The 13,464-nt window shown below is 34.4% G+C and overlaps 1 protein-coding gene across 16 annotated transcripts in view; it reads left to right on the top strand.

Annotated features, from left to right (window-relative positions):
* The first annotated feature begins 5,618 nt into the window (after positions 1 to 5,618).
* LOC127868181 (disintegrin and metalloproteinase domain-containing protein 10-like) overlaps positions 5,619 to 13,464 on the top strand; it is a 62,644-nt gene continuing 54,798 nt past the window's right edge. For 8 of the 16 annotated variants that reach the window (XM_052409821.1, XM_052409827.1, XM_052409824.1 and 5 more), the window contains exon 1: positions 5,619 to 5,860. In XM_052409821.1, coding sequence (XP_052265781.1) covers positions 5,794 to 5,860 — 67 coding nt within the window. In that variant the 5' untranslated portion in view covers positions 5,619 to 5,793. The remainder of the gene's footprint in view (positions 5,861 to 13,464) is intronic. The other 8 variants (XM_052409829.1, XM_052409823.1, XM_052409830.1 and 5 more) reach the window with 1 other exon arrangement.

Here is a 13,464-nt window from a genome sequence, read left to right as displayed (position 1 = left end):
GTACTGTGACCTCTACAATATTGAGCGTCATAACGAAGAAACATGTACTTTGACGTCTACAATATTGAACTTTATAACGTAGTAACATGTACTGTGACGTCTACAATATTGAGCGTCATAACGTAGGTCATGTACTATGACGTCTTCAATATTGAGCGTCATAACGCAGGGCATGTACTGTGGATTATACAATATTTAGCATCATAACGAAGAAACATGTTCTGTGACGTATACAATAGTTAGCGTCATAACGTAATAATATCTACTGCGACGTTTACAATATTGAGCATCATAACGTAGTGACATGCATTGTGACGTCGACAATAGTGAGCGGCGTAACGTAGTAACATGCACTGCGACGTCTACAATATTGAAACGCCATAACGTAGTGCATATACTGTGACGTCTTCAATATTGAGCGTCATAACGTAGGGCTATGTACTGTGACGTCGTCAATATTTTGCGCAGTAACGTAGTTACATGTGTACTGTGACGGCGTCAATATTGAGCGTCATAAAGTAGTGATATTCACTGAGACGTCTACAATATTGATAACCATAACGTTGTAATTTGCACTGTGAAGTAGATAAAAGCTTCACAACGTAGCAACATACACTGGGGCGTCTACAATATTGAGTGTCATAACGTATGTACTGTGACGTAGATAAAAGCGCCATAACGTGTAGCACGTTAATGTGTCGTCTACAAGATAAAGCGTAATAACGGAATAAGATGTCCTGTGACGTCTATATTATTTAGCGTCATAACGTAGGACAATGTCCTAAGCACCATTCTGTATCGTAGCGGAATCTAGACGACCCGCATGCATCATGAACGCCTCTTTAACACCTTCAACGTGCGATGCTTGAAACGCATTCTGAATTCAAGTGGCAGGATCGTATCCCGCACAGTGACATTCTAGAACGTGCTGGGATCCCAAGCATGGTCGCCCTTCTTACTAAACGTCGCCACCGCTGGCTTGGTCACGAGCACCGAATGGATGATGGACGCCTCCCAAAGGATGTCATATACGGCAAGCTTTCCACTGGCACGCGACCCGTCAGTCGCCCAGCACTCAGGTAAACAGTTGACTTCATTAATTACTTAAAAGCCTGAGGTAAAGCTTCAGACACCTGGGATACTTTGACGAAAGAGATCGCACCGCCTGGCGACAGTCGCGACACAGCGGCATCGAGGTAGCGGAGGCAAACAGACCCGAACCGACACTCAAAAGAGCAGCCTGCGAAAAGCGCGCCCTTACATTGTCTTCAAGCACCTTTGTGTTCGTGCCGTTAAACAAGGACTACCGTTCCAGCATCGGTCTGATAAGCCACAGCAGGCGATGCTAGCAGAAATGACGATTCAAGAGCAAAGTATCATAGTTTACGGAGATTCAGGTCTGCCAACAACATATGACATATACTCTGACGTGAACAATATTGAGCGTCATACCAGAGCACATGTACTAGGACGTGTATTATATTGAACGTCATAACGCAGTTACATGTACTATGACGTATATTATATTGAACGTAGTAACTTTGGAGATTAACTGTGAAGTCTACAATATTTGGCGTCATAACATAGAAAATTTACTGTGACGTCTAAAATATTAAGCACTATACCGTAGTAACATGTACTGTGACGTCTTCAATATTGAGTTTCAAAACGTAGTAACATCGACTGTGACGTCTACAATATTGAGCGTCATAACGTAGTAACGGCCCTATAATGAACTGTGACGTCAACCATGTACTGTGGCGATTGTAAAATATAGCGTCATAACGTAGTAACATGCACTGTGACGTTTATAATATTGTGCTTCATAACGCACTTACATGTACTATGACGTTTACAATATTGAGCGTCTACATCATCATCATCATCATCATCATCATCATCATCATCATCATCATCATCATCATCATCATCATCATCATCATCAACAACATCATCATCATCATCATCATTATCGTCATCATGTAGAAGCTCAATATTGCACACGTCCTAGTTCATCATCATCATCATCATCATCATCATCATCATCATCATCATCATCATCATCATCATCATCATCATCATCATCATCTATTATATTGACCGTCATAACATAGTTACATACAATGCGTAGTCTACAATATTGAGCGTCATAAAATAGCATTATGTACTGTGACGTCAACAATATTTAGCGTCATAACTTATTAACATGTACTCTGACGTCTACAGTATTGGGCGTCATTATATTGTGACATATTATGTGACGTCTACAATAGTTAACGTCAATACGTAGTAAAACGTATTGTAACGTATATAAAGTGAACGCTATTACGCAGTAACACGTTATATTACGTCAACAATATTTAGCATTATAATGCAGAAACATGTGATGCGACGTCTTTGATATTGAGCCTCTTAACCAAAATACGACGTAAAAGGACGTAGATAGAAGCATCAAAACACAGTTACATATAATGAAAAATCTACAATATTGCGTAGTAAAATGTATCCTTTGACGTAGATAAGAGCGCCATAACGTAGTGACGTATATTGTGACGTCTACACTATTGAGCGTCATAACGCGGCGCCATGAACTGTGACGTTGATCAAAGCGTCATGAAGAATTCACGTGTAATTTGACGCATTTAAGAGCGTAATAACGTAGCAACATGTGTGGTGACGTAGATAATAGCGTCAGAACGTAGTAACTTGAAAGTGACGTAGATGTGAACTTTAAAACACATTATTATTTATTTTAATGAACCGTTATGAAGTTGTGGAATGACCTATGCCGCAGATATGAACGTGATGACATATGCACATTTAAGTAAATCTACTAAGTACTCGTACTACAAAGATAAGAACCTCTTATATTGTAAAAGCATGCAGTGTAGCTTTATAGATGGACAAATTACAAAGCGCCAAAATTCAACAAGATATGATAGCATGCATTATGCATTAAGCTTTTTATGACTTATACCGTTTAACGACAATGTTTTCTGGAAAATTATTAGCGAAACCACCAATGCAATTAAATAGCATCTTACCCCGTCAAATATCGGGACGTACATGCAGAGTTTTTTGACACGCGCAGTGTTATACCTATTCAATTGTATTGGGGGCGGGTGAAAACACATTCTAATGTATATACAAAACTGTAATTGATAATTTTATACCGTAGAAACACGCATTTTGACAACACAAATAATCCTTAGATAAAATACGGTCATATTCGAGACACAGTGGTTTATTAATCGGAAAGTTTCTTAGCTAAGAAATCTTACCAAAACAGTCAATGACGAATGTCAATTGATAATGCGGCGACGAACGTAGTAGTTAAGAGTTTTACGACACGATTCCTTTCTAATATATTTGCTCGAATGTCAGGCCAGCTTAGCTCACACATATACTTCTATGACGATTAGCGAACCAGCGACAGACTTATTAAGCCTGAGAGAAGCGTTATGAGGATGGCAAACATATCAAATGCATTCCCTTAACCGTGTCTTCGCGTTGCAATATAATTATATCGAAATAATGATAATCGTTGATGTGTTCTATTTGCCTTAATTCGTGCGGAAAATTTTAACTGAATCACACAATTCTTGCGAAACCGTATATTTTGTCAAATACAATAAGTGGTTTATTGCTATCATGTAATTAGATTTAGATTTCAAATCAGTTTTATAACGACTGTGATGAAGACCATTCTATGATACAAAAGAATAGTGCGACATCAGGTCCGGCTAATCGAGAGAAGGGCGCCGTAACTAGCTGACCTCATAGCATAATGATTGTATTCTCGTTAATTTTGATATTTGAGTTTTAAAGGCATATTGTGATTATGTCCGATGCCTCTATATTGATAAATTTGCTAATAATATCGATACAAGAATATGGGAGGTAGACAGCTGAAACCCTCCGATTGTATCCCTAATCGTTTTCTGAAATCATTTTTGGACTGGGGTAACAGCGATTTACTAGTTCGCAGATGACATCTTGTAGATCCTTATAATGCAATTTTATCAGTCTCCAGCGTAAAGTGGGACGAAAACCAGACCAGCCTATTTAATTATTTATTTTTCACTTTAATGTAAAAGGATACCATACTATTAATCCTTTCAGATCCGGAAGGTTTTGTTTTTCTTAATGCATTGTCGACCCATTGTGTCACACGGGAGGCGGAAAACTACAACGGGCGAGGCATGGTCAGGGGTGATAACCCCAAAAAAGGGTTAGGGTAAGGGTTAGGGTAAGGGGTCGGATTAGGGTTAGGGTTGGGTTTAGGCTAACCCAAACCTTAACCCGACCCATAACACTAACCCAAACCCTAACCCTAACCCTCTAACCCCCCCTTGCGCAATACCATACCATGCCTCGCCCGTTGTAGTTTTCCGCCTCCCCATTCAAGACACCGGTCTTACTGACAATAACGTAGTGACGTCACCATATATGTAGAGAATGATTGTCGACCGTTAACCGTGATGGGAAGTCAACACTGCTTGGAGTTTGTACATATAAACATCAACCTTGACTTGTCGATTTACTATAGACCGACATTCAGCTTGTTTTTAAAATCCCTTTAAATTGCTGTTAAACTTTTATCAAGGTATTATTCAATTAAAATTGAAACTATGTTAATATTTTCAAAGGCTAGACGCTTAAAAAATAATTAGTTTGGACATACTTTTGTAAGTCAAAAAAATAATATGGTTGAACTCCGGATCATCACATTATGTAATCTCTGGTGCGAAAATACCTCATAAACTTCTTAATAAACAACCAAGGCTACTTGCCTGCTATATTTTGAATTGATCGCGTTTTCAAGTTATCACGAACTAGCTTGTCCTTTTCGATCAAGTAAAATCAAACTTGATTTCATAAAGTGACCCATTCGGTCAAGGTGTGTCACTCAAAACAACACGATATTAAAGTATTTGTCTAGCACTGATCACCAGCACACGAAACTGTTGGCTCACTTCATTTATATAAATGTAATGTATAGTCTTAACTGCAACGTACAATAAATGGATTTTTTACCAATTGTTAAAACGAATGTCGATGTTTTGATATTGTAAATGTCATTATAATTCGTTTATGAAATAAGTTCAGATTGTAAATAGCTTAAATAAATACTTAATAAACTCAAAATGCTTTTGGAGATTCTTCATAGACACTATTTAGTATTTACATACGGATTTTAAACGTTATACAAAACATGATTCTGTATAGCACATATTTTAACAGGTATCAATTACCCCGCCTGGTAGGAAAATATCGTGGGAAACATTTTGTTCTGATTTCGACAAAAATGGTGGGATGTTATTGTACTTAGGTATAAGATCCTGTAAACATGTAAAACACGTGAGGTGAGTAATGTAAAAATAGTCACGAGTTTATTCAAAATCACTCAGCTGTGAATTTCATGTCACGCACTGCAAAACTCGGTATTGCGTGTATATATGTGTTTTAATATACATCAACCGAATATGTGAACTTTAGTGGGATAAAGACTGTCAGATGTTTGCAGAAATAACTTTGAGTGGTTAATTTAATACTTTATGCGTGTATATTTGGCTTATTTGGTATTAATTGCTGTTTAAGTTTTGGTGTTATTTAACCGTTTGACTAACATGCGCATGCGCATGATAAGAAACAGGAAGTGAAATACAGAATGATCTGTGTTCGTATTAGTGATATTTTTATTTCTTTTTAGGGTGTGTTGACTGAAAATCCATTTAAATAAAGGAATACAAGTGAAAATCTGAACGTTATATGAATAAATAATTATATAGAATGGATTTGTGTAAATGTATACAGCATTTATCAGTATTATTTACCATTTTACTTCATTGCTTGGCAGGTAAGATTTTAATTGATAATCAAATAATGACAGATAACATTAGTCATTACATTTATCAGTCTGTTTAGAATGTTAAAATGTAGATTTCCCACAATTGACTATTGTCATTTGTAAGTGTAAATTTTAAATATAAAGTTTAAAAAAGTATTTTCATTACACTAAGATTTTTTTCCAGTTCAGCATTTTGTCCAGCATTGTATGAGTCACTTGTTTGGAAAAGATAATGTCTACTTTTTGATGAGTTAGTGGAACTCCTCAAGGTGATTTTATGCTGGTGTCACTAAAAAATTAATCAAGAAATAATAACTTGATGTCAATACAAACTAGATACATGTGATGTATGATCATATGATTATATAAAATATGAAACTAATGTAATTTTGTATACTTCAACACAGTATTTTGGCAGTACTTAAGAAATATTAATTTGCGTCCAGAAACAATTTTCATATATCAGATAAATGCTTTACAGGCCTTGAAAAGTTCATTCGACCGCTCGAATTTGCAAGTAAAGTTGATGGTAGGGCGAGTAAAGTTTGTTTAATATTTAACCGACCAGCAAGTGCTGTTTTTCCAGTTAAGAAATAAAAATTCAGTTCCAGAACTCCTGCCACATCTGATCAACACAGATTTCGAACTATTTTGCGAACCATTTTGTGAACAAACAAAAAAGGTTTAGTACACCAAGACACTGCTCTTTTGTTTTGACGATGTAAACAGCGATTTTTTTTGTCCATTTGGGAAAAGTACCTGTATTTGTCCAATTGGGAAAGATTGTGTGGTGAAAACCTGAAAATTGCGGAAAATGAGTCATGAAAACCTCAAATTGGGAAATTGATGTATTTGGTTTTATGCTCCCAAATACTTTAAAATTGATAACTTAGTGTTTTCAAGCTGTCAATAGTGTATTTACCTATCGTTCAAGCCATAGGGCTGCATAGGGAAACTAACTAAATGTTGCATTTTCAAAAAAAAAAAAATTACCTTAAATTGGGAATTTTTTGAACAGCAATTGGGAAATTTGTAGTTTTTTCTGTTTGGGAAAGTGCCGTTTACCGGTACGTTATGAGGAAGGAAAAAAATTGCTGGTAAATGACTTCACGTGCTCAGTAAAAAATTCTTGAAATCAGTTGCGCTTGTTTTGTAGATGTCATATTTTAGTACTCAAATGTTCGTTTCCACATATTTTTTTTTCGGTACCCATATGTGAAAAATGTGGGTATGAAAATTTTGGGTACGAGAAAAATGTTGGTTACGAAATAATTATGCCAAAAAAATGTGGGTGTGAAAAAAAAAATTTGGTAAGAAAAATATGTGTACTACGATTAAAATGTAGGTACGAAAATTTTGGATACTGGAAAAAAATGTGGGTACAAAAATTTTGGTTAGAAAATAATGTGGGTACGAAAATTATGGAAAGGAAAAAATTATACCAAAAACAATTTTGGTAGGAAAAAAAAGTATTTGGGTACGAAAAATTTTGGGTACAACTTCCCCGTACTCCAGGTACTTTGAAGTAAACTCCCCATGTACCCTGAGTAATTTGAAGTATACTTCAAATTACCAGGCGTACGGGGAAGTAGTACCCTGGGGGGACCATAACCCATTCAGCTCCAGTAATAAAAACAATGAAACAAATAAAAAAGAAAAAAAAGTAACCAAGGTCAGTTTTGACAGGGTCATTATTTGATGAAACTTATAATAGAACGAATTTCAGAGGCACGTGTTCATACCAAGTCTGACACATTCTGACACTTTACTTTCAAATTGTATAATTTTGCTAATGAAGCCTTTAAAAACAATAATAATGTCTAAGACAGTTGAAATAGTGATTTATACATTTTGTAATTTGTGCAGCAAAGGACATAACAAATTTCACATGCAATGCACATCTTCATATCATAAGAAACAATCCTAGCAAGTTATAAATTTGAATATTGAACAGTGTATACTGTAAGAGAACTTCTCAGACAGACAGACATGGTGATTCCAGTATACCCCCTTTACTTCATAGCGGGGGAGGGCATGATTGCAAAGCATGCATGTACATGTTATGTCAGTTGTATCAGAAAGAAGCAATACTTATTTATATCATTATTATTGATCTGAAATGTCATGTTGTCCCATATCTTAGTTTTACGACAGTAGAATATCAAGTAAACAGATCAACAAGACCATTAAGTTTAGCTGGCTGAGATATGAGTGTTGCTAGTATTAACACCTTAGCATAGAGGACATTTTATAGCAGTGTCGGGTAATGTTTTAGGTGTGAGACTTACACTTAGGGATGGATTTGTATAGTGAAATATCATTCAGGGTACTGGGCACTGTATGGTTTTGCTCTCACCTTCAGTCCTTTTGGGCTGGTTAACATACACCTTTTTTTAATTTTGATAACATTTGCATGATGTGTAGACTAACAGATTCCTTGTTTTGTTTTTGAATTTTCTGGTTTTTCGCTTTGGCTCTTTTAGCAGCACGCTGTACCTTTTGTGATACTAGACCTTTCCTTATACAATTTACATTCAACTGATTACATAGGAGTACTGTAGGCAATTCCATAGTTAATCAACAAGAAATATAAATTTGCATATCTGTGTGCCAAAAGTATCCTGTTACTCAGTATTGTTACTTTCTGTTATACAATTTAATCAACTTGTTGCTGTATTAACAAGTGTTTTGATAAGCGGCTTGAATGTTAATTAAATAACTAAATGTTGAAACAAAAATGGTAAATAAACTTTAACTTTCTTACAGTGAATGTGCATGTTAGGTAATTTATGAACTAAAAGAATCTCTATTGCTGGTAAGTGTAAGAATTAAAATGTTATTATTTTTCTGATATCATAAAAAAATGTTTACAAAACAAGCAGATCTTTTTTTTAAGTTTTAAGCAAATATATAAAATAAAAAACAAAACAGGGCAGTGTCCAAAATCTGCATTCCATAAAGGCAGCTATGACAAAACCAAAAAACGCTCGCTAAAAAGCCTAATTTAGTAACGTAGTAATGCAAAGGTTAAAAAACAACAACATTACACATGTTTTTGCCCCATACCTGCATATCGTAAAAAGCCTGCATTAACTTATGGCGAACAGTAACTTATAGCCAACATTATAAGCTTACATGTACTTTGATCTTCTTGATTTTTAAAACTTAAAACTTAAAAACAATTCTGTATAACAATAAATAACCATAGTTAGGCTGGTGGGGGTGGGGGTCTATTTAAATTTTAGAACCTCTTCAACTGTATGTGTGTATAATCTGGGTCCCTTGTGTTTCACTGGTGATTAAAGTGAAGCTGTTTTGCAGAGAGACAGTATCTGTTGTATAAGAATGCGTGTTATTTATTGTTGTCCAGGCTTTGTAATGATCTTAATCATCGAGTCATTGAGAGATTAAGTGACTTATCTCAATTGATTTTGAATTATTGTTTAATTTAAACCATAAGAAACAATAATCACTGATCGAGAAAGGGAAGATTATGATTAATGTACATTAAACATCAATTTTATGTCATAGTATTGCCAAAGTTGCAGTCATGTCGGTATTCAAAGTTAAAAAAAATTCTCAATTTACAATCAACTCAGAGCTTGCAATCCCTTGTGAAAAAGTGCTGATTTATATTATAAAAACTCGAGTGATGCAGCCACATCTATTTAAAAGTGAAGGCACTGAGTTGGGGCTGCGCTAAAAGATCCTGGGGAAAATTCTCTACCTTGGGTATATGCAAACAAATAACTTTGTAATAACGTTTAATGCTGTGAAGGTATTTCACTTATTAAATAATAATTATGTTGTATGTTACCTTTCTGGTATACTTTGTGAAAGTCATGAAAAAAACGACACAAAAGGTAACATTGCAGTGTCATTTTAAGTAATAATGTAAGGTTTGTATATAAGTAAATATTAACAACTGATAACACTTTTTGCGGGTTATTCACTCTGATAAAAGTATTAATTTGAATGTGCCTCATAATACATGTACATGTCAGTGCGATAAGAGGAACACTATATTTGTTTATAATAAAGGTAGTTTGATACAAGTAAATAATGCTTTATATTGTTCTGCCATGGGTACCATTGATAGTGGTTATCTCATTGAAATCTTTTGTACACATTATTTTTTATTATTTTGAGCTTATTTGTTATCTTTTAATGTTTCCATTCTGTTCAAGTATTACAATGTGTTCTAGTAAGTCTCTTCTAAATACCCATGGACACAGGAAGCTGAAGCACTCATTCTTATTGCAATCATTATCATGGGCTTAATCAGTTGTATTACAATGTGGGTTAACCCTTTGCATGCTGGGAAATTTGTCGTCTGCTAAAATGTCGTCTGCTGAATTTGTAAAATAAGCATTTTCTTCCTTTTTTTTTCAAAGAATACTATCAGAATAGCAAACAGTTTGGATCCAGATGAGACGCCATGTTTTGTGGCGTCTCATCTGGATCCAAACTGTTTGCAAAGGCCTTTAAAATCAGTTGTATTACAATGTGGGTTAATTAAGTATCTGGGAATAGTTGAAGCTGACTCACTTGTTCATATTGCAATGGTGGACATATTTATTTGACATTGCAGTTTGGTCTAATCTCTTCTAAATACCTATGAGTAGTTTACCATTGCAAGCTGAGAAGTAAATTGAAAATGGCTTAATGCAAACAGCCTTGGATGAACTCAGGGGCTGTTCAGGTTTTATCTTGTGTGATGTTCAACCGTATCTAAGGCTTGGAAATGAAGCCATGAAATCTTGAATCTATTCAGAAATGTCTTGAATTTAATTGATTTTCTATGGGAGCACAAATGGGTCAAACTTAGTATCTGAGTGGTACATGGTTAAAGTTGATATTTTAAATATAGCTATATAAGCTCTGCAGTTCATTCAGTCTTATTACTCTGAATTTGTCTTGATATATTCAATACATTATTGTATCATCATATATCTCAGATAAAGAATGATAATAACTCATGATGGTTTATTAATCATTGTCATCATAGTTATTGTTAAGGATGACCAAATCAGAATTTTTATTATCTCTGCAGCGTCTTTAGTTTATAATCATTGTCAAAACCTGCACCTATAAATATAAAGAGTAATAGCAACAGTAGCATCTAGATCATTTCCACAGTAACCGTCTTTGGCATTGTATTAACCCTTTATAATTTAGATACGTATTTTGACGCATTTGCAGTTCCTGAGAAAGTTCAGTTTAATCAAAGACCTTTCTTACTAGATTCAAGTTTTTCATGCTTCATTTTCAACCCTTAGATAATGTACATGTACCTGTAAGGCCCTGGAGTATTCATGAACTTGTTTATTATCTATTATTTCATAATGTAAACAAACTGCTATTGTTTATATCATCATTTACTCAACCATTACACTATCCCATACACAAGATTATGATTGAAGTGTTTAATTGTTATATTAACTGATAGAGAAATCATTTAAATATGTTTTGTCTAATGATTATAAACAGAACCTGAATTCCAAAACTTACTGGCAATGTCCGAACTTCAAGGAAGCTAGTCCAACCGTCATCTTGCAATGATTCTATTGGTTATATTCTAATTCATTTCTAAGTGACTAAACATTGTATAATTATAATAATACGACTATAAGTTACTTTAAGACACTATTTTATAGTCATAAAATGTTCATATATGTTGTTATTTGTGTAAAATTCGCCATTCCTAAAAAGAAATTTCAGCTGTTGAAATATTTCGGATATATTGTACCTTAATATTTCTTCTCTGTCATAACTGCATATTTGTTAAGGTCAGAGAGAAGTATATTTGTTTATTGTTAGATGTAGAATCTTTTGCGCATCTATATTTGCTCCTAAAATGTTCTTTTATTAGTTAAAATATAATATTATTGTTGAATGTTTTGCCGATAGAGAACTTTGCTTAGGATTTAGGATTCCTAAATGCATTTGATTGGTAGGCGCAATCCTAATTCGTTTTGATTGGCTTCGCCAAATTCCTAAGACATTGGTGCGCAGAATCACCCATAATCCTAAATCCTAAGTGCTTAGCGACAGGTATAAATAGCGCCGATAAACAACTTTTGGCATCTATCTGTCAAGATCAGTTCAGATCACTTTTTGAAAGTTCATGTAAAATTTATTTATCCCTTCATTTAAAGTAATAGTACTATAACTTCGTAAGGCGTCATTCACCATTCCAAAGATGGTAAGCGTTATTTTGTCACATTAGATGAGCGCTTCGTTAGGAACTCCAGAGAGCTTTAGATATGATGAAAGTTTATCAGCATTATTAAACTTGTAATACTGTTCAATGATATTGTGTTTATATGAGAACTGATGCATATGGACTATTTTAAATATCAATACAAACAAGATTTTGAAACCGTGAAACTGAGTTCTTCACACTATTGAAAGTGTCATCCTGACACGAGCACTTGTAAGACAATGGAGAAGGTTAACATTGCCCGTACCTAAGGGTGGGGTATACTACAATACTGATGAGCAGCAAACAGCATAAAACCTGAACAGACTGCCAGTTACACTGCATAGCCATTTTCACTTTGCTTATGAGTGGGAAAAGGTTAATATCAGAAGATTGATCCATTATAAAATATGATTTTTTTTAACTCTGCGTCCTGTGAATCTGATACACACTATTTGCTGTAGATGAATAAATATAAAACTAATGCGACAGACCGTCACAGTTGGACACATACAGTGTATAGGAAACCGGTTTTTCATATTCCCCAAGTACATGTAAACTGAGGTTGAATTAAAATACATACAATTTCTTACTAATACTTGCTTTGTTAATATTTGATTTTGTTTACCAGTTCACCACCCTGCTGCAGCGTTTTACTAAACTTTCTTATATGTAATGAACAAATGTTATAAATAATTGTCAAAAGAAAGCCCCGAATGTATATTATATATTTTACTTGTACATGTACACATACCTTAAACCACTTAGCATACATGTAACATGATAGGGTGCTGCTTTACCTTAACCACTCGACATTGTACATTGTCTTTATTGCTTAACCATCATTTTGTTTACAAACAATTGTGTACATGTACCAAACAAATTATCATTTCTTTACATATCTACCTACAGCTATCTTAATACCTAATGGTCAGCTAATAGTGGGTGACATGTTCATGTATTGTACAACAAAGAAGTCATGTGCCTGCATGTTTTTTAACAATGTCCCAAGTATGTCTATTTGGTTGGATGTCCTGTTACCATTGTTTTAATTGAATGATGTTGTTGAAATGATATCATATATATTGTATAAATTAAACATAAAATAGTGACTTTGTAAGATTTTACACTTAATACGGTTTTAAAATATTTCAATGCATTTTCCATTAGCTTACTACATGTATTGTATCATGGACCAGTTGATTCAATGTCTCTATTGCTAAAAAAACAGCAAAAAAGTAGTATACGCTTAATAACTTAAAAGTTTGCTTAAAAGATTTGAAGTTTGCGTAGAAAGAGTGAAAAAAGAAGTTTGATGTTTTCAATAAACCCATGTGGGACTTAATCGCTTAAGGCTTCATAAAAAATTAACAGGTGGTCTATGTGATTTTATGAAATTGAATTGCAATTA

This window comes from Dreissena polymorpha, chromosome 2 (assembly GCF_020536995.1).
Source record: "Dreissena polymorpha isolate Duluth1 chromosome 2, UMN_Dpol_1.0, whole genome shotgun sequence".
Lineage (NCBI taxonomy): Eukaryota > Metazoa > Mollusca > Bivalvia > Myida > Dreissenidae > Dreissena > Dreissena polymorpha.
The sequence above is the reverse complement of the archived record's forward strand: the minus strand, read 5'-3'. Positions and strand labels throughout refer to the sequence as shown.